Source organism: Falco cherrug, chromosome 4, assembly GCF_023634085.1.
Source record: "Falco cherrug isolate bFalChe1 chromosome 4, bFalChe1.pri, whole genome shotgun sequence".
Lineage (NCBI taxonomy): Eukaryota > Metazoa > Chordata > Aves > Falconiformes > Falconidae > Falco > Falco cherrug.
Window position 1 is genome coordinate 49,179,944 of NC_073700.1, and position 21,628 is coordinate 49,201,571.

At 51.4% G+C, this 21,628-nt stretch overlaps 1 protein-coding gene across 2 annotated transcripts in view; it reads right to left on the reverse strand.

The window, feature by feature from the left end:
- The window catches only part of SH3GL1 (SH3 domain containing GRB2 like 1, endophilin A2), a 30,605-nt gene that overhangs the window by 3,378 nt on the left and 5,599 nt on the right, over positions 1-21,628 (reverse strand). Inside the window, exons 2-9 of one of the 2 annotated variants that reach the window (XM_055710157.1) lie at positions 7,448-7,516; positions 7,265-7,337; positions 6,454-6,597; positions 4,559-4,692; positions 3,143-3,301; positions 2,480-2,583; positions 787-911; positions 257-310 (exon numbers count right to left, since the gene is read on the reverse strand). In XM_055710157.1, the coding sequence (XP_055566132.1) occupies positions 257-310; positions 787-911; positions 2,480-2,583; positions 3,143-3,301; positions 4,559-4,692; positions 6,454-6,597; positions 7,265-7,337; positions 7,448-7,516 (862 nt within the window). The remainder of the gene's footprint in view (positions 1-256; positions 311-786; positions 912-2,479; positions 2,584-3,142; positions 3,302-4,558; positions 4,693-6,453; positions 6,598-7,264; positions 7,338-7,447; positions 7,517-21,628) is intronic. The other variant, XM_055710159.1, reaches the window with a different exon arrangement.

Below are 21,628 nucleotides of genomic sequence, written 5' to 3' on the forward strand. Positions count from 1 at the left end.
ACATGCCTGTGTGATGGTAGCTGCTACAGCTCCTCCGGGTGAGTGACGACCCCAGCTTTGGCGTGGTAAATACCAGTATAGCGTGGCTGTTTTAATTTGGGGCTTAGCTTAAGGCTTAGCTTAGCTTAGCTGTTCTGCTGGCCAGGCTCAGCACGGAGGTATTAGCGGCTCCAAGCAGCAGCATCACGGAAGGAGAAGCGAGGAGGGATGGGGAGAGATGGTCACACATCATGCAGTGCAGAGGGAGGAAACTCACGGATACTCCTGACGGAGGCCCGGGACGGCTTGTCGGATCGGAAAGAGGAGGAAGCTGCTTCCAAACAAAAAGAGACATGCTTAAACCAACGTGAACTGGAGAGAGGGAAAGGTAGGGCCCAAAGGGAGGATCTGTGAGGAGAAACAGGGCAGCCCACATGCTGTGTTAGAAACCTGCCTGCCTCGCTGGGACCAGGGAGGGACAAATGCAGCATGATGGAAGACAGGGAGGGAGCGAGAGATGATTCATTTTTGCTGTCTGCCACTGCTGGCACTGACCGGGCACCACACGCCAAGTGGCCTGGGCTGCAGACCCCGCTGGGACATCCCCAAGCCAATATAACAAAGGCTGCTGAGCCCCAAGAGAAAACAGCCCAAGTCTAGAGGCATTTCTGACGTTTTTCAGAGCCACCAGCTCGTGCAGGCACATCCAGCACACCAGAAACATCACTTCCAGGCAGAGCAGCTCCCCTCCAGCCCCAAGAGGCTGCTCCAGAGGCACCCGTGTGCGCACGCAGGGGACAACTTTACCTGAGACTTTGGGGGTAGGATTGCAAGAGAAGCCCCCGTTAGATTGGTCAGTGTCTCCAAAGTCGTATGTCTCCCTGGGTTTGGGCTTGTACTCCCGCTTGGGACGTGAGGAGGCCTCCCTCATTCTGGAGGAAGGAAAAGAAATGTGGATAAAGTGAAATGTGAAACAGAATATGATATCAACGTGGTATCTATCCTCCTCAGTGGCCATGCAAAGTTGCAAATTGGTTTGTTGCCAAGAATCTGCACAACACACTGCACTGGGGTGTTCTGAAGATGGATCTTGCCCAGGGTTTGGGACCTTGCCCTTGGAGAGGGCCACATGCCCCAGGCTTCGCTAAGGCATCCCAGGCAGTTCAGGCCAGCAGAGGACACCCGTGCTGCAGTTTGAAAGCTCACACTTGGCAGGATCCTCCCAGTTCTTCTTAATTCAAACCAGACCCAGCACCCACTCAGCAGTTTCTTCCACAAGGGAAGAACAGCAGTGCAGCATTGCCAAATTGCCCCAAGAAGCGGAGAGGCTGCCCTGGCTCTGTCCAAGCCACCCTGTGCCAGGTTGAGGAAAGCACGTCCCCGGCTCTGCAGGGCAGCCCCAGATGCAACAAAGCCATCTCTCCTTCCTTGGCCGGGGCTTGGGAAGACGCTTGCTCAGGTTTGACAGAGCAGCAAGAAGAACGACTGTGCGAGTCATGGCAGTCGTGTGAAACAGCTCACTCGGTATTTCAACAGCACCCCTGTGTTTCTTGGCACCTTGGCAGCAACCACACATTCCCCACGGCTGCTGCAGAGGTCAGGCACTCGAGGAGAGGCAGGGAGAGGAGCAAGACCGGGCAGCTCTCTGGCTCTCCCTGCTCTGGTGTGCCAGACGCCTGTCTGCCTTTCACCAACTCCTGTGGCTCAGAACTCCAGAGCACAGGTGGCGGGATCTGCCAGGAGACCACCACGCAGGGAGGAGGGAGAGCAGGGCTTGCTGGAAAACAAGGGTTCTGGTGGGGAGCTCACAGAGCCTGCCTTTAACAAGGTGATGGAGGTGTTCTTCCACTGGCCTGTGGCCACCACATCGTCCCACCACGTTACATTCACCTCCTGGTCTTCAGAACTACTGGGAGCCCTGGACAGGGCCACGACCACGGCCACTGCCCAGGTACGCTCCTTAACCACAGCTGAAGCTCATGGCACAGAGACTCTAGGCTAGGCAGTTCCAGGTGACACAGGGTGACAGCTGAGCCATCTGCTCCAATAGCACGATGCAACTTCTGACTCGATCCCGGGTCTGGCCACGAGGCACTTCGTGGGGGGCACTCCCACGCTCAGCACCCCCAGTGCCAGGAGCTGTGAGCCCTGCCATGAAGGGGATCCCACCCTCCTTCAGCCCTGCCGAATTCACCTCCAGCCGCGCCGGGAGCAGCGCCCCCGGATTCAGGCAGGGCTCAGCCCAGCAGAGGCGAGCTGCCCGTGGTGCAAGCACGGAGGTTTTGTTTCAAATGCCAGAATGTGCCCATCACTGAAAGCACGTTGTGCAGCTGGCATCGCTCCCTCCAGCCCAGAGGAGGTCTGTATTGAAGCTCTAGCGACTGCAGCTTTACCACCAGAGGACTGATTGAGGGGGAGAGTCAGGTATTTACAGACAAGCGTCACAGGGAGAGCTTGTGGCTGTGAAAACTGAGAGTGCCTTCAGCACCCTGGGACTCACCTGCGTTTGAGTTTTTCCGCAAGCTCATCCAGGATCTGCACTGCCTGCCTGTGGTAGTCCAGCTGGGCGTCCACCAAGGCTGAGAGCTGGCTCACCTGCTCGATCTGCGAGAATCACACCAAGGTGGGATGAATGGCTCTCCCCAGCTGAGAACAGGAGACTCCTGCATTGCGCATGGGGGCTGAGACCATACCGGGGAATGTGTACGAAGGGCAACTTCCCTGGGGAGATGAGGAGAAGGCTTGGGATTTCAGACACCAGAGGTCGGGCACTGGCTGAGCTCAGCAGGACAGAGGGCACCTCCTACCGCACTCTGGGCTTTGCTAGCTGTTCAAATCCTCCCCAAGTAAGCTGCATTACCTGCCCAAACTCTCTCGCACCAACACACTGAGAAGAGACCCACCTGGTACAAGCCACAGCCTCTCCTCTGGCCAAGGGCTTGATCAGGAATGAGAGACTACAGAAAGGATAAGAGGCCTGCCAAGCCACGTGCTGGGCGCTCAGATCTGGGTTTTCAGAGAGCAAAACCACACTTGCAAGAACAAGAGTGGAAATCAGCGTCTAACTTCTGCGTCCCTCAAGAGATTCCACCCTCGTGTACACAGGAACATGCAACCCACCCGGCAGCTCGCAGCCCGGGGCAGAGGAGCCCCATGCACTCACATCAGTTTCTAGGAGGTTGTGCATACTGGTCTCTGCTACTTCCTTGGACTCTTCAAATTTCTCCATGGCCTGTCGAAGTTCCTCATCGGGGATTTTGCCCTGTCGTTTCTTCTTGTAGTCAAAGTCCAAGCGTCTGCCTTCCAGCTTCTTGAGATGGTGCTGGGAAGAAGACGGTTATGAACAGTAAAGGAAAAGAAGGAAAAGCCAGAGACTGGCAGCAGCCAAGCTCTCCCGCTGGGAAGGCAGCTCTAGTTACAGGCCAACTTCATTCGCTTCAGAAACCTGATCTCGGAGCACACACGTCTGTGGCTCCCACCTTTGTTCAGACTCCGGAGAGGCTCCAGGATGTGATGGAGAGCTGCATGGCAGGGCTGCTGCGAGGCGGCAGGGAGGAGTGGACCATCCGGACTCAGTCTGGCAGAGGATTACTGCTGCAGAGGCTTATTACTAAGAAAAAACCCTCAACAAATTGGCACGGTGATGTGACTTCACCCCCTTCTAGCCAAGAGCTGGAGGAAAACACTGCAGGAAGCAGCCTGGGTCTGTTCCCCTACGCAAGCCTTTCGGCAAGATGAAGAGCTGGCCCACTACTTTCAGCTCCCCAGGAGCAACAGGGATCTCTGGAAATCAGGAACTGGGATGCAGGTTCTGCACACTGCATCCCCTGACTGCTTAGGGCAGAGCTGCTTAAATCAGCGCTATGGCAGCCTGCAGAATTGGAGTACAGGTAAGTACTAGTACTTAACAGCAGTTGGCGGTTATTTTATCTGGGCCACCACTGTAAGGAAAACTCAGTCGAGAGTGCTGCCTTGGGAATTAACAGCTTGGGATGGATCCTATTGCAAAGCCTGGCCCTACTTTGCAGTCTTGTCCCTACAACAGCACACGGGAGTTACCAAGCTCCATGTCTCCCCAGCGAGGCACCGAAGGGCCTTCCTGAGATGCTGCATAAGAGACCTAGAAGGAAGCTTGCTCACAGCTTGGAAGTTATAAAACCCAGGCTACTAACAGAACAGAGCCGACAGCTGTAAAGTTTAATGCCAGGCAGCCCAAATGTAACAGGGCTGGGAGCTCACAGCACAATGAACCAAACCCAGCAAGGCCAGAAGGCACATTGGGATGTACTCCCACAGCATCCTCCATAAAACGTGGCAAACGGAGAACCACTGAAACCTGCGTCCAGCCTTATGAGCTGCTCAGGAGCAGCAGCAGCAGCAGTGCTGAGCAGGGAGGAAATACTAGTGACCCCAGCGAGTCCCAGCGAGAGAAGGCACGCACAGGGCAGGCGAACAGACGTGATACTTACACGAGTCCTTGGTTCCCACCATGACAGAGCAAGCAGTTACATGCACTAGTAGCCAGAAGAGGCCAGAAATGAAAGAGATGATGAGGAGAGAAAACCACTGAGGTATTTACCTGGATCTCTTTCAGGTCTTTGTCACACAGGTTCTGAAGGGGATCGATAAAATTTTGTTTGACTTCAATATCCAGCGAGTCCTTCACTTCAGCCAACCGCTTCATAGATTCACCAGCATCAAGAAGCGCATCGCCTTCGAGTGAGAAAAGGAAGGGAAGAGAAGAGGAGAAGGGAGAAGGGGCCAGCCAGTTAAACAGAGCTGAAGTCTGTGGCGGCTGCATGCAGGGCCGTTCTGCCAAGACACCCAGCGAGTGCAAGCTCCGTCCCCTGTCCAACGCCCCCGTATTTTTCTATCTGGAGCAAATCCCCGAGCCTGGCACAGAGTGAGTGGTGCCCAGCGTGAGAGCAGGCAATTGCCTGTTGGTATTGACTCCACACAAGACACTTCACTAACACGCTTCATTTTTTAACTCTGAAAAACAGGAACAATCTCTACGACTAGAAGAAGGAAAAGGTAAAAATATTTTCAAAAGCAGTATTTTTAAGCTCCATGTTAGCTCAGGGAGTCACTGAACTGCTAATTGGCCATGCAGTGCTTTAACCTTGCTTTGCTCCTTGGCCACTGCTGGCAAGAGAAGCCCAGGGCAGAGGCGCATTCAGTCTGATCCAGCCTGGCTATCCTTATGTTCAGACAATTTTAAGCCCAGAGTGCTCTGACCAACTTTTCAGGTTTCCCCAGATGCTGGCAGCAAACCTGCAGCCTTTTCTTCCTTTTAGACACTAACCTGCACCTGGCCAACCTCATCCCTTCTCCTCCTCTCTCAATTAGAGAGCTCAAAGTTGCTCATTGAAACCTATTTAGTTTCATGCTTTTCTAAGGCTCCTGCCACAATGACAGTTAAGCCAGATGGACTTGAAGCAAAGCATATTTCGTCTTGGCTTTTTATTCCACTGGAAACCATTTATAGATTAAATTATTCCTGTGCAGCTCTGGCGAACCAGCCATTTCAGCACTACATCAGCACAGGGGAATACACCAGCGAAACAGAGGGTAAAGTGAAAACATCACTCTACTGTCCAGCTGGAAAAAAAATATAAAAGAAGAGTTATTTCAATTGTGATAACCCTAGATAACCTGTCCTAGGGAGGGATGCGGTACTAGCACAGAAATTTATCAAGTTAAGTGTTCCTTATAAGAGAGGCTATTAAAGGAAATCAGGTTTGGTGTGTTCTAAAAACTTCCTTCCCCCTTGCTCTCTGTAACAACTGCGGTTCCTACAAGCCAAGAGAGATATGCAGGGCTCTGAGTTGGCCAGAGGCATTCTCAAGAATCCTTCGTCACTCCTACAAAGTGGCCAGAGCTTTTTAATTTTCCTAAGGCAAGGCGGCTCCTCCCTGCGCTGGAAGCCATCAGACAGCTGTGCACTGTACCAGGTCTGTCACGTGCACAGGCTGATGTTTCAGTAGATTAAAATTGATGTCACTGAAGAACTTCACCCCCCTCCTCCCTGCAAGTCACACGTGGTTATGAGAAATTGCCACGCAAAAAAAGATTTCTTGGCTACCGCCTCCCTATAGCAGAGCTCTAGCTGGAAACTGCACCATAAAACTTGAAATCTCGCTTGATCTACTTTCCACATCACCATTGTTCAATTTACAAGCAAGGAAGCATTTTTTCCTACATGCAAATTTATCTCAGTGTTTAATAAGAAAGTATTAAGAGGTGGTTTTGCACATAATGCCATGGATCGGACACCTGGGCTCTGCTCGCCTCTTCCCTGCCGCCCTGGGTGGAAGTCTTTGAACGTCTTTTAAGAGCCCTCAGTACCGTTAGGTGATGCAAAGGGTCACACAGCCCTTCCAGAATTTAGAGTAACAGCTTGGAAATCTGGCAGCAGCCTTTGCCACCTCATCTGCACGCTCCTAGGGGGAGCTGGCCTGACAGGACACTCACCGAAGTTGGAGTCCTCACCCAGCTCCTTGCCGTATCGGATCATGCTCTCCCCCAGCAGCCCTTCCGATTGCGGGTAGCCGGGGTTCTTCACCTGCCCGCGGATCTTCGACATCGTGTTGAGCATGGTTAGCTTGGCTCTGGAAGCTGGCACAGAAACAGCCACAGCCGTGTTTGCAATTACTTGGACTTGCCAGCAGCAGCTGGCCACTGCCAGCTTTTTTTTTTCTTCAAGCTACACCCAAAGCCAAGAAGCCCTATTGTCTTCATCTACCAGAAATATCATTCACTACAAAAGGAGAAGTTTCTTTTCCAAGACAGCAAGCAAAAATAGTTCCCCAAACTCGCCAGTGAAGGCCAAAGGAGTTTCCCCAGCCCTCCCATAGTCCCTGGAGCGCTCTCTGAACGAGCTGCTTGGAAGCATGCAGGACAGCAGGCTTCAGAGGTGATGCCTACAAGCCAGCCACCCCTTCCTGGCCCAGAGACACCATTTTTTCCAGATATCCTGAGAAAAATGGGTCTCCTTCAGGGCCTCTGAAGGCAACTGAACTGAGCCTCTCTAGGTCCAAGGCAGAACATGTGTCTGTTCTTTCACTGCTCAACAGCAACAGCAGCGTTGTACAGCCCAGAACACGGCACAGGGCAAGAGGGGTATCTGAGCCTGCACCCGAGCCTCCTGGCCTCGGAAGTGGGCTGGTAACCAGTATCTCAGGGCCACAAAGGTTCTCTCTGACATCTCTTTGTCCCCTCTGCCTCTTTTCCCTGGAAAATGGTGGGGCAGAGGGAAGGGGACAGGGGAAGTTCAGGCACTCACCTGGGTTCGGCTGGAGGTACTCTATTGTTCTGGTCAATACTTCTGTAACTGCCTTGCTGGTCAGGTCCACTTTCTGTAGGTAAGACAAGATGACCCAGCAGCAGTGAAGCTCAGCTCAGGGCTTCGGCAAGGTCACAGAGGCATTGTATGGGCAGTTTTAGATTTCTCTTGTTCCTTACTCACCTTTTCCATTTCCTTGAAGTCATCGTCTAGCTTGGTCCCTTCAGCCCCTCCAACCTTCTCGCTGACCAGCTGCAGAAAAAGAACAAGAGAATAGGAATCAGGCATTGAACTAACTGCTTAAAGCTCCTTATACCTCGTGGAGTAAGTCTCTGGGACAGAAAGGGAAGGTCCAGACAGCATCTGCAGGAGAAAGGAGGTGGCAGGAACAACCCAAAGCACATCAGAAAGAGGTAGCTCTTTGCTAACACTGCCCACTGAAAATCTACGCATCTCCTACCCTCCCCAAAGCTTGGCTCAGCCAGGATATTCCTCACCCAACAGAAGCTACACAGCTCCTTAAATCACACCACACGGCTCCAACTCCAACGCTTGCTGGAAAAACCAAGCAGCAGAATTGTCTCTCGACTCCATTTTGAGCCAAGGCTTCAGTTTCACACATGGCAAAATGCAAGTAAACAGGGAACGAACACACTCTGCTCACAGCAGCCAGCACAAGAACAGAGTCTCGAGAGAGCAGAGACTTCTCAAAGCCCTAAATCATCACTCTTAGGGGAAATACTGGAGGAGCTCAGGATCTGGGGCACGGGGGTTTTGAATTCTTTGTAAGCAGAGGATAAAGAGATCTGCAAAAGCTACAGTAAAGTTTTCAAATCCATTTATCAAAGCATCTCTGACGCCTGTTCTAGAACTAGTGAAAAGGTGAGATGTTCGACAAGCTGTAAAGACAGGGCTGCTTTTGGCTGTTTGTGTGAAGGCTTATCAACTTAGTTCTAAATAGCACTAGGTCTAAGAAAAGACCCCTGCTCCCTAAACCTTGCCATTCAACTGCCAGAGCTGAAAGACAATAAGTGCCTTATTAAATCCACCTAAAAAGTGTCCTTTCCTGTAGCCCAAATGGAGAGGAACGCTTCCTTCCCAGCTCCACACCAGTGTGGCAAGGCAAGTGACAGTGCCTGGGGATGCAGGACAGATGGATTGGCCAAAATTAGTCATTATCTTGCCCCGAACTGGTCTAAACGGATAGCAAATTACCTACACAGACATCAAAGGCGGTCTAGGAAACAGGCGCTGACTCCCAAGTGCTTGATGCCTGCGGCAGGGCATCGCCAGGATTTCACATGTTTGTAGTCAAAACTCCAGTTCTGGATGAACAATACAGGTTTGTTTACTTCAACATCAAATACTTGATTTTATCAAGTCTTTCTTCCTCTGAACCCTCCTGCTCCCGTGGGGATTCAAAACGGTTCCTTACTTTTTTTGAGGAAGATGGGGGGAGAACACTTCAGCAAAAGCACTCGGAGGCACCGGGCCAGGCACTCTGCCCTGCCTGCTTGCACCGACCATGCGGGCGCTCAGCCCCCAGAAATGAAGTTATCAGGCAGGACATGCAGAAGTAATGCTTGTTATTACAAAGAACAAGATCTTCAGTGTTTCAGCAAAAATCCCATTTCCAGGCTCCAAAATAGAAAGGAGGAAAAAAAAAATACAGTACAGCAAGTGCCCAGCTTTGCTTCTGAGGACAAACATTGCTGCTCAGAGCACAGCCACAGCTGATAAGCTTCTTGCATCTTGGTGGGGAGACATCAGCAACCGCTCAACACTGCCGAGCAGCACGGACATTACGGAGGAGAGGCTGGGGAGCACGGAGAGCTCTTCCAACCGACCGCTCGGCACGGAGCTGTGCAAGGTCAGTCACTGCAGGGCCAAAACAAGGGTTCAACGAGGCTGACAAATGAGGCACAAGCCTCTCGGAGCCTTGCTGCACCAAGGGAAACTTTTTTCCTCTTTGGGAGGAAGCATGGCTCAGCAGAGGACCTGAGATGCCCAACAAAGAGGGGTGGCTGTAGTTCACCCGTGACATTTAGACACTGTGGGAAAGGAGAGGGTTGCTGCTCCCCTGGCTGGCCCAGCACAGCTCTGGATTTCATTCTCCGGTTTAACCCTCAGGTAAGGGCTTCACCAGTCCACAGGACCCAGCAAGAGCACGCCAGGATGTCCCAGCCCTGCCTGCCCCTGCCATGCTGCATCTGGCTAGCACACGAAGAGGCTCGAAGGGATATCATCACCCCCCCAGCTGCCCGCAGGCAGGCAGCCGATCCAAGCATGATTTTTTCGCTTTTTTTGGACCCCTGCTCCACGCCTGGGGTGCCAGCACACACCCCTGCAAGCCGGCTCCGAGATGGGGAGGCACACATTCCTCTCCAGACACACTGAGTCTAGAAAAAAAATCCCCACCAAGCAGTTGCTCTGCCTGCCAGGGCAAGCTCAGCGGAGCAAAGCTCGCTCCCAGCTGCCATTGCCTGTCCCCTGCCAAAAGTCCCACAGCCTCCACAGACAGAAGGGGGCATGGATCGCTTTCGCAAAGGTTGCACCTCTGGAAACCTCCTTTATTTTTTAATACACCTGGGAAGGGTGCAATTATCCCAAGCGATTCCATTCCTGCTTTTCTCCACCCACCCACCCACAAATTTGCAGCCCAGAAAGCTGCAAATAACCCTTCCGGCAGGGAGCTGGGCTGTCATCAGGGACTGCATGCCATGTCACAGGCATTGATCACCACAGTGATCTGGGAGGCTTAACACCCACCCAGAGAGCCCAGAGACGTGAAGGAGGTAAAAACCCCCTCACTCGCAGACTAATTTAATCCTCCTTTTGACGTCCAAGAAATGCTACTGCTGCCCTGCTGCGAAGGAATAATACAATTGAGGTTCTCTCCCTGCCGGCTCTAATTAAACTGGGAGGCTTCATCACAGGAGGAAAGGAGGTGGGATCATGTGCCATCCGCAGCAGCTCCATCCCTATCCCCACGCTCCCAAATCTGTCAGTCAGGAAGACAAACTAATGCTGATTCCACCATGGCGCTAGCCGAGACACGAGCCAGGAGAAGCCCTCGCCAGCTCCTTGTTTAACCTAGAGCTTCACGATGGAACTGGGAGCCAAGTTTCCAAGCGCCCATCGTGCGTCTCATCGTGCCGCCTATGGAGCTGGCGAGGGTTGGCAAGTAGGCGGCCGCCTTTCTCAGGGGAGCATGAAGTCCACAGGAAAGCTCGCCCCTTGCTTGCCGGACAGGAGGGGAAGGAAGCATCCACGTGCTGCTCGTAGCATGTGGCTTGGTGTAAGTGAACTGTAAGATGGTCAGTGAAATGCTGCCGGTGCACATCCCAGCACAGCTTCCTCCAGGGAGCAGCTCGGTGGCTTTTTTGAGGATGTGGTGACAATTTTCTGCATTTTTATTTCTTGAGCAGCCAAGAGAAGACTTGGGATACATCCATCTTGCCCTGGTCGGGGATCTAACCTCCTGTGAACATTGCAACCAAGACATATGTGAAGCCAGGGAAGGGACGGTGCAAGGCAAGATATGCAAATCGCTAATCAAATTCAGTGGCCTAAATACTCTCTTGCAGCCTTATGCTGAAGCACATCAGCTGGCTTGGAGTGAAAGATGAGAACAAGTCTATTGTCTCTGGTTTCTTTAATCTCCCAGCCCTACCAGGATGGGACACATACTAAAAGGTTAAACCCGAAGCAAGCCCTGCCACGGCTCAGAGAGAGGGGCAGGGTGCAGCCACTGGGCAGAAGCCCTCAGCCGCACCACTGCAGCAGCCGAAGCTGAATGCTTCCTAGAGCAAATATTAGCACAAGGCAATACAGTTGGGCGTCACTGCTTCAAAACGGGACGGCTGTTTACCTGGCATCGCAACCAAACCATGCCGCAGGGCGGGGGAAGAGGGCTGAAGCAGACAGTGCACGCAAATTCCAACAGAGAAGCCGGGAATCAATCCCTCGCTTCCCATCCATGTTTAATTAAAAGGATACTGGCAGTTAAAATATGCCCTAGATAGCTCCAACCTGAGATCAGAGTAGGGAGGTGCACTTAATTGAAGGCTGGTGCAGGGCTCCTGAGCTGTGCCGGGGTGCAGTAGCCCCCACCTCAGCGAGCATCACGTAGAGCACAGCATCCAGCCCGCTTCATCCACAGGAGAGCTGATCCAGAGGAATGAGATATGACCACTTCCCACCACCAAAGGGCTGCTCCCAACCACACTTTGCAGTTTCTGCAGCTTCATTTTAAAGAGCATCAGCTCACGGGGACTTCCGTCGGCTTCCTTCCCAGGGGCGTGGGAACGCGAACAATCCCGACTTCCCCTCGCTGTTCAAAACCCACCGGAGGGCTGCGTGTGGTGGAAGATTTTCAGAAATGAAAGACCTATTATTTAAACTAACTACTGCAGCAGGAGGTTGGCTACGGGGAGAGGCAGGAATGGTATGTGTACACAGAGAGGGAAGAAAGGCGTGATGAAGAGGGCTTCTCTTTTACAGCTGGGAGTGGGAGAGAAACAAGGGAGGGCTGCGCAGCCGCTCCCAACTTACTACACAAAATCCATGCACTACTCCTCAAAAATCCATCCTTCCTTCATCTCATCCACTCAGCTCCGGGACAACGTCAGCAGATCAAGAAATCTGAGTGTCCACCCCTTGCTGTACTGCATTGGGCATCCTTACATGGACCAGATGGATCAGACAGGTATCAATCAGTCTTATCAGTCTGCTCACGCCGTCACTGACGCCCAGACAGATCCCAAAAGCTTGGAGAAGGAACGTGAAACACCCACTCCCACCCCAAACCCGCATTTCTCTCATTGCTGGATGCAGCATCACCCCCATTAACATTCCTGCCAGGAGCATGAGGCCATGCCCAGCACGCTTTGCCATGCGGCAGGTGTGTGTGGCCAGGATGTGCCTGGATAAATTTAGGAGCGCAGAAGATCAGGAGAGGTTTTGTGAGCAGTAGACGAGGCTATACCCCAAGAAGAGATGGGCAGCCCCAGCTCGGAGCAGTGGCATGGGCTGTTCTGCCTGGCTGCATCGCTCCCAGGGGGTGCTGTTGGCAGAGGTGTGAAAGATGCCCAACACAAGAAAAAGGTTTTTGTACAGCATCAGCAGCAAAATTCAGGACGAGCCGAGAGGGAGGATGCCATCTGCCAAACTTCCCCCAGTCGAGAAGCACCTGCAAGGCCCCTTGACACCTGGAGGAGAGCAGGTTTGCAGCGCGTGCCACCCTGAAAGTCCTCGTCTGCCCAGCCCATGGATGTGGGAGACATAACTCGGTGCCATTTTCTGCTAATAAGCAGTTTTTCCATGTGACTTTACATGCCGGATTTTGATGTTCGGCGCTTTAGCCTTTAGATACTTTAAAATGGGAAATTATCGCTTGCTCAGCCTCAGACAAGCAAAACACAAAACTTTTTTTTTTTTTTAAACTTGCTTTTTCCATAGCAGTCAGCCCTATTTATAACATATCAAACATGCCATCCTCACATTCAAAACAGCTGCCCACAGTAGAATGAAAACTTTATCCCTCCAGATAATGCTGTATCAAAGCTTTCCTCTTCCTCTCCGCTGCCCTCTGCCTCTCAATAGAAAGTTCCCTTCAAGAAATAATAAAAAAAACCCACAGACAAGCAAACACACAAGCAGCTCCACCCTGGCTCCCTTCACCAGGAAAGAGCAAGTCCACAATGGAAAAAGCCAGCCCACAAAATAATTAAAAAAGGTGCTGTAAATGTTTTGAACCCCAGACGAAAAGGGCTTGAGTGCAACACAACAGCCTGGTAGAGACATGAAGAAGCAGCAGTGAAGGAAAACCAGGGCTGACCGGGATCGCTGGTGCCCAGTTTCAATTGTGCCCAGCAGCACAGATCTGTGGGATGCTCTGTAAAACCTAGATAAAGCCATCACCACTGCTCCGGCTCAGCAAGGCGTGACTCCCTGGCAAGTGTGGTGTTTGGTCATCTTCACTGGTAGCTTCATCATCACAGTGCAAGAGGCAGCTGGGCGGTTGCAGCTCCACGGAGCCAACGTGACAATTTATTCTGTCGCTGCCTGTGTATTTAAGCTTTAAAATTGCTGGGTAGTGAATGGGTTTAGTCACTCAGCTGCAGCCAGCGGGACATGGCAATGGCAGGGCTGCAGAGCCCCCAAAAAGCCTCCTTGAAACACACTCCACCTCAAACAGCGTGCTCGGGAGAGGCAGGAGCTCAGCAGCACCACAGTCCAGCTGCAGCTCCTGGAAAACACCCGGGGGGGCTCCTCCCCGAGCACCCCACACGTCTCTGCCACCGCAGAGGCTCCTTGCAGAACCAGCTTGTACTGGGAAGTGTCTCAAGGCCAATGGCAATCCCTCGCAGATGTCTGAGCTCTGATGTGCTGCCTGTCTGTGCCACAGTGTCTCATTAAAAGTTAATTGTCACCTTCCTGGCATAATCCTTGGAAAAGAGGCAAGACTAGAAGGTGCTGGTCCAACAGCAGACACCAGTTGGGATCTGGAGCACATGTACGTTGTGTCAAGGCCTCGCTGCTGTGGACACGTCTCCGGCTCCCAGCCACAAAGGCAGCAAGCACACAGGGCTGGGAACTGGGACGAGACAACAAGACTCCCGTGGAGCAGCAGCGACTGATGAAAACCCACCGAGAGCTTTAACACTGCGCACACCCCTTTTCTCCCCAGCCAGCCTGCAGTTCTGTCTGTTCATGTTACCTTTGTAGGTCTAACTGTATTCTGCCTCTGTAGAAGCTTTTATGTTTTGGGTTTGGTGGTGTGTTTTTTTTTAATTAAAAATGGAAGGCATCCTTTCTTAAGGAATGACGCTGCTGAGAGGCAGCGGACACCCCAGTTTAAGGAGAGATCGGCATGCCCACAGCAAAGTGCACACTAATCTGAGCAACTTCTGACCTACTTTAAGGAGAAGAAAACAGATCAAAGTGTTCATTGTGCGGAACAGGGGATGAACAGTTACCACTAGACTTGTAACGAAGAGGAAGGCACATTTCCCTAGCAGATCCTCATGCTCCGAACCGCTGCAGGACTGGAGGCACCCAGCAGCTCATGCCCCTCATCATGCTAAGCACCATTGCACCAACTGGACTCTCTCACCCCAAAAGCTGCCACTCTAACGAGAGAAAACCAACAAGTGCTAGAAGAGGAAAGAGTGCGAGAGGAAGCGATTTGCCTACTGTCAAGGGCAGGTTATCAGCAGAGCTAAAAACAGAAGGTGGATGTCTGTCTCACCACTTCTCACATCCCCGTTGGGCTGTGGGGCAAACCAGAGAAGGAGGAACAGCAGCTGAAGCTCTCGCCCTCCAGAGCAAGACTTTGCTGCTTGGTCCTAACATCAGCCCTGCCATTGATCTAACCTGTCTTGGGGCACCTGACACTTCTACTGGCCACCAAAGTAATCTAATCTGCAATCTGCCCACCAAATAGCTCACAGGAGCATTTTTACTCTGTTAGCCAACTCTCAGTCTTCTCCTGAACTTTCTTTCCCTTATTTTTCATTAAAATGGCCAGTCCTATCCGAGACTCGCCACGCAAGCACCGGCGATGTACTTGTGCAAAGACACATAGAGGTGCTCTGCTGCCTCCAGACACGTGCAGCGGGAAAACGTGTCTAGAAACAAAACCGAGCACTCCACCCCCTCACCATCTGAGATGGGGATCTGGCCTCTCTCCACCCAGTGCCGGAGGAATTGCCTTGATTTTGAGCAGGAAGGTCAGCCCAGAACAATGAAGAGCTCCTTCTCTTCCCTTCCAACAAGGTAGAAAGCCTTCAAAGTGACCTCAGGTTGTAATCTTATTATACAGAAATCGCAAAGAAACAGCGGCTACATGCAAAGACAGCTTTCTAGGGAGCCACCTGTCAAATCACCTACTCAAAGCACTATCAAATGACTCATCTCCATCCAGCAGATGCACTCAGAGGAATGAGGACAGCATGATTTTTTTTTTTTTTTAAAAAAGTAACTTCAGCAGCAGCCAGCAGGTCACACTCGCAGAGCTCAGGCCAGAGAAGGGCATACGTATGCACTGCAATGCAGCCGCTCCCTGTGTCCTTGGGGGATTCATCCTTTCCTTGTCCGCAGCATGACAGCGTTTAAAATCCTGGTTGCGATCCCTGTTTACGAGGCTATGTGCTCGTCTTGATGCTCTCCAAGCTAACTCCTCCAGGAGGAGAAAAACGGTGCCTCCTTCCCTCCCCGAGCAGAAGCCAGCAGCTCAGCTTGCCCCAGCTAACACCCAGGCAGGAACGGGCCAGCCTGCTGGAAGGGCACAACGCTGCCTCAAAACCAGACTCACCCCAGAGGAGAAAGGTTTCGACATGCAGCTCTCACCACGGGGAGACCCTTGAAATGTTCTTGCTACAGGGAAGGGGGCACCTCCCAACAGTCGGCAACGGCCATTTGCATCATGAACATTTTCTCCTATTATTAGTCACCTCTCGCATGCTCTGTACCAAATGAGACATAATTTCTATTCAGCTGGAAAAAAAAAAATTGGGTCAAGTGAACAGGGAAAACAAAAACACGTAAGGAAGAAAGCAGCAGCTCTCCTCCCTCCCCCAGCAATGCCTTTCTCCTCACCCACTTGCAGTGACTACAGCAATTCAGAGGAAGCCCACTAAACCGAGGGGAAACGTGGAATATTTGCCTTGTATCCAGATTTCCTGCCCAACCTCCCTACGTCCTATCTCAGACGAGCCTCAGTGAATCACAGCCTGACTTTTACAAAGCTGCTGAGACATCATTCCTCAGCAACTCCACCTGACCTTTGCGGGCCCAGGGGAAAAAGACAAGCAGCTCCTCGCATTTGAGACTTGGAACTGCTCATTAAATGAGATATAAAAGTACAAAGCACTAGAAGTGCCTCCTAGTAATTGTGAACCTTGGTCTCCTCTTCTGCAAAGCTTCAATGACAAACCCAGGCAGGGCACCCAGCAGTCCTGTCCTCTGGTCGGCGTACAGATCAGCCCCAACTGCCTGCCTGCATGCCGCTCCTAGTGATTTCACAAAAAGGAAAAAAAAAAAAAAAAAGAAAAAAAGGGAACAGGGGGGCTTACAACACCTGCATATCCCTGGGGAAAACACCATGGCCACAGGACAGCTTGCAAAAAAGCAGCAGATGGGATTTCTGCTCCCCATGCAAACTGAGACAGATGAAAAAACACCTCCCCGAGGTGCATGACACTAACTGGCATCACCCAGAGAAAAATCTTGGACAACAACAGAGCCCAGGGACTACCAAAGAACTGGGAAGGAGGCAGAACCACCTGTGGATGTGCAGCATGAGGAGACCAAGTCAGACTGATGGGGCATGTAGAGCAATTACCTAAACAGTATAGTCATGGCTGCATTCAGTGTTGGGTGGCAGACAGTGCTAATGAGTTCAGGGAAGAGTCAAGGTGAGTTCCCAGGCAGGTTTACAGACAGAAGGGAGATCAAAAAAGGTGCTGAGCTCAGGCAGCAGCTCAACTCCATCAAAGGGAAGGCAAAACCTCCTCTTCCTGGCTTAACAAGGACAGTGTTGGCCAAGCAAAAACTCCAGGACAGACCTAGTGATATCTCAGTATATACAAACATCAAAGAGGGAAAGAAATAATTGAGAACACTATAAACACACGTTTTCCTTGTTAATTTGAATACTAGGAAAAGCTTAGCAGCTATCAGACCACAGCACGGCATCCTAAGGAAAAGGCGAGTGGGAACAAGTGAACAGATGAACGTAAGACTTCCAGGAGCGATCCAGCAGCAGGTGTTGGACCAGGTCAGACTCCTGCATCAGTTCCACCAAGAGCTCTGCACGGGGGCCTTCCCTACATCCAGGTACTCTGTCCTGCTTCCAGCCCACGCGAGATGATGCCGAACCCTTTTTTTTTCTTGCTGCACATCCTTAACACTGGCTACAACTCATTTCAGACTGGTTTAAATGTGAACAAATCCCTCCCATCGCTCTGCAGTTTGCTTTTTACTCTGCAGACGATGCTATCGATGCATCACTAGCACCTTTCTGCCCTGCAGCCAGAGCAATAGGTGCAGCAGAAATCCTGGCTGATAACCTTTGGATTATGTTACCCCTGACAAGCACAAAAGTGCAGACTCCCTTGGTCTTTAAAATTCACCCAATACAATCAGAAGGAGCTTTACTATGAGAATAGCTACACCAACATTTGGCACTCCAGATTTGTGCCTGCCCAGTGCCCCCTAAGTCCACCCAAAAGCATGTGCACAGACACGTGTCACCAACAAACAAGATTATTTTCCAAATGCTCCACCATGGGGCTTACAGCGAGAAAACTGGGGGGGGAACAACTCCAGCAAGAACAGAACCTTCTTACACAGTGGATTTGCTTTGTATGTAGATGATTGTTCACCATTTTTCTGCCTTTTAAGTCACGAAAGTGGCAAGATCAAGTTTAAATATAGCTAGTCCTGTAAAGCCAAAACATATTTGGTCAAGAACGTGGTTAATAAATTATCATTGATTAATAAAGTCTGGGCCAAATGAGAAGATACAGCCTGGTTTTCAAGCTCTAGGATGAATTATGAAGCACTTTCTCAATTAGAAAAAGCCCTTTAAACCTTTAATCATGCAAATTTTATCTTCCATCTGAAAGACAGAATTTCATTATGGATATGCATTTAACTTGTCTTTTTTTTTTTTTTGAGCAGAAAAGCAATCTAATTAGTGACAGTATCATGCACTTCATTAATAGCCAGATATTAGGAGATAGGAAGATTCTAGAATTCCCAGTGGCTTTAAAAGAAAAAAAAAAAAAGACTACTTCTATTAATAAGGTATTGACAACGAAGGTAATTACACATGCCATGGGCTAGAAGGCTTTTCTTGGAAGCATGAGCAGCCCAGACTCTCCTTGATGGGCCTTATGTGCTGCAAGAGGAGTGGCAGGGCAGGTCCAGGAGCTCAGGGGGACCAGGAGTCCCCCCAGGAACAGCCCCAGTGCAACGGGGACACCCCTGCCTGTGCTCCAGCAGGTTGAAGGACTCACCAGCACACCCCCAGGCACTACGGGCAAAGCCACATCCAGCAACGAAACCACACAGCCACTGGAGAGGATCCCCAAAACAGCTTGTTTATCCCTCCAGCTCAGGCCAAACGTGACCCTTTCCCGTCAATGGGAAGTTGTTCCTGAAAGTCACAGGATTGCGGACCAAAGGGATGGGGGAGCTGAGGGGAAGAGGAAAAGGAAACATTGGGGAAAAAAAAAAATTCATTATCGCTTTTATAATCACAGGCTGAGGCCAAGAGGGGCTGAATACTGCACTAAGTCACGTCACACAGCAGCTTATGAAAAGAGAAGCTACGTGCTGCTGCGGGGCTTTCCCAGCCCAGTGAGCCCAAATCCTGCCCCATCCACTTCGGCTCTGCACAGAGCCTCAGCTGCTCCCTGGGGGAAGGCCGAGACACAGCCCTGGCAGTGCTGGGGGGACACAGCTCAGCAGGGTGCAGATCCACAGGAAAAAGTCACCCCCATTGACAGGAGCAACCTCCCACACGCTCCGGCTCCAGGCCCCTGACCTCATGGCTCCGGCTGATGATTTAATCAGTGCAATTAAGAAGATGGAAAGGACCACAAGTGCAGTCCTCTGGAACACGGGAGTCTTATGAAACAGCATCAGTATCTAGATACATCACCGAGTTTCCATGTGAATGAGTTCAGCTGGCATTACACACTCAAGACCTTCTGGATTATGGATTTATTTTATTTCTGGTCTTATTGGTAGTCTGATATCCTGCTTGGGAACAGTGCAAACCACCTTCTCCAGAAGGGACACCAACATCAACGCAGGCTGCAGCAGGCTCAGGTCTTGCAATAACCCCTCATACCCCACAGCACACAAATTCCCTCCCCGAGGGGCTCCGAGCCTGCTGAGGCAGCTCGCAGATTTGATTTTTTACATTGGTATTTCTGCAATCTCAGGCAGGAGGAGCTGCCCTGCTCCCAGCACAGGCTGCAGTCCCTCCGGTTTTACCACCTAGAGCTTGGATGGGGCTGCGAGCCCTGGCAAAAGGCACTGGCATATGTAGGGATGGGGGAAGAGAAGGAAGAAGGAAAAAAAAATATGTGCTGAAGAAATGAATCAGCTTTTACAAGCCAGCCTGCCTGATCTCATCCCTATTTTGCTCTTTCCCAGGAGGAAAGTATTGGCAGGGAGAAGGGGGAGGAAGGATTTCCTTCCACAGCATCCAGAAACCATCCCCCTTGGCATCGTCCACTTTCAACAGTTCACCCATAACCTGTGAAAACAGATAGATAAACAGACAATTTTAGACAGAGAGCCCCAAGGCAGATGGGCAGGCATCACTGCGCAGAGCGAGATGACGAGGAGGAATCAGCGCTCCTAATGCCGCATAATCCCCCCCCCAGCCCTGAGTCACGTATCCTTCCTGCGTCCCAGATTCCCCCAGCTGCAAACACAGGATAACACTTTCCCCGTTTGACGTTAGAAATGAGAAGGGGAGCAAATGGAGCAGGGTACAGAGAGCTGGAGTTTCCCACCTCTGTTTTCTGTCTTTGCCTTTCAAGAATCCCGAGTTCTCATTGCTATTGGAGCCCAATGGCTGCGAAAGCAATCTTAAAAGGGGGGGGGAAGCCAAGTTTAACTGATGCAGAGACATGAGCCATCCCCTGCCTGTGACTCCAGACAGGCTGAACAATACTGAGAAGAGCTGAAAACTGCTCCGTTATGGGGCTGCTCAGCTCAGCTCCATCAATGATTAACCAGCTGAACAATGTTGCTGTGGCAGGTGTTTCACCGACGACAAATCATGCAGGAAAAGGAGAGGGAGTTAATACGAAAAAATCCTGCACACAGTCATTTTAGCTAGATTGGGTAGAAGGAATCTCTACAAGTATTCAGTCATCATTGCCTAGGCTAGAAAAGGGATATGCTGAAGTCTCATCCCCTCCGCTAAGAGGTTTGTTGACATGTACCCTCCTTCACTTGTTCATCTGCTATACATGGATCTGCAAACACACCACACCAAAACACCCATCTCCAGCGACAGCAAGCTGTTGGGGGCTTGGGGTGTCAGGCTGGGATGCTCAGGCTGACTGCTGAGTACGACTCCCTCCTGGACAGACCCCGGCTGGCAAACCGAGTGGACGGGAGTCACGCTGCACTCGAGCAAATCCAGCTTTTCTCCAGCCTCGGGAGCAGATTAATATTGAAAGATAAAGTAGGGAGGCTACAGGGGACTCCGGCCCAGGTTAATATTAATAGAACAAACATCAGGTGCTGTGGGAGGGAAGGGCCAGGCTGGCAGGAATCAGCAAAATCCCTTGACTCCTCGATACAAATGCCCACTTATAGATAAGGAACTTAAGAGCCCGACACTGCCAACTACCTCCGCCAGGAATTACCTGCTCGCCGTGCCACAGCAGCACACAGTCCTCATTCTGCCTTCATCATCAAAGCACAGCCACTGCCACAGTAGAAAAGCCAAGGAGTGACCTGCTCCCAGGATCTCCTCCTGCTCCTCAGACCCTGCTGCTGAGGGACAGGCTGACTTGCTTGCTGGTGGCACAGCACAGTTATGCGAAATTCAGCAGAACAGCTCAAAAAAGAACACATGAGCCCAAAACAGCACCTCAACCCCCCCACCCCAGGTGCCTGGTTCCTCCACTGACAGCTCTGGGTGCTCTCCTGGGTGAAGTCTTGGTCCCAGTGGCCCAGCATGGGCTTCCCCAGGACTTCCCCCCACAGACGGGGCAGGTAGCCCCACTCCCTGCATATGCTCACACCTCTCGCCTCGGCTTTCTGGGAAAGCAGAAAAGCCACCACACAGAGCATCTCAGGTCCACCCTTGGCTTTACTAATTGCTGGAGGATTCGAGACAAGTCAGCATGAAGTTCTGATGCCACTGCAGAGCAGAGCCTGGCCTTTTAAAGGGGGGAGCTGTGCCCCCCCTTTAATGTCTCTGGGCACTGGTACTGTCCTAAGAGCTTCAACTGGCATCCACTGGCCAAAAAGCTGCAGCAAGTGAAGATCTAATAGATCTAGAAGACCCTAGATATAAGGAAGAAATTTTTTTATGCTGAGGGTGGTGAAGCACAGGCACAGAGTGCCCAGAGAGGTGGTGGATGCCCCATCCCTGGAAACATTCAAGGCCAGGTTAGACAGGGCTCTGGGCAACCTGGTCTGGTTGAAGATGTCCCTGCTCATGGCAGGGGGCTGGACCAGGTGGCCTTTAAAGGTCCCTTTCCACACAAACCATTCTGTGATCTCTGTCGCTGCGATAACTGCCCTGCCCCACAGTCGGCAGCAGGAGCTCAACCCTCTGCTCTCCCAGCTCAGCAGCTCCTCTCCAGCCTGACACCATCCACG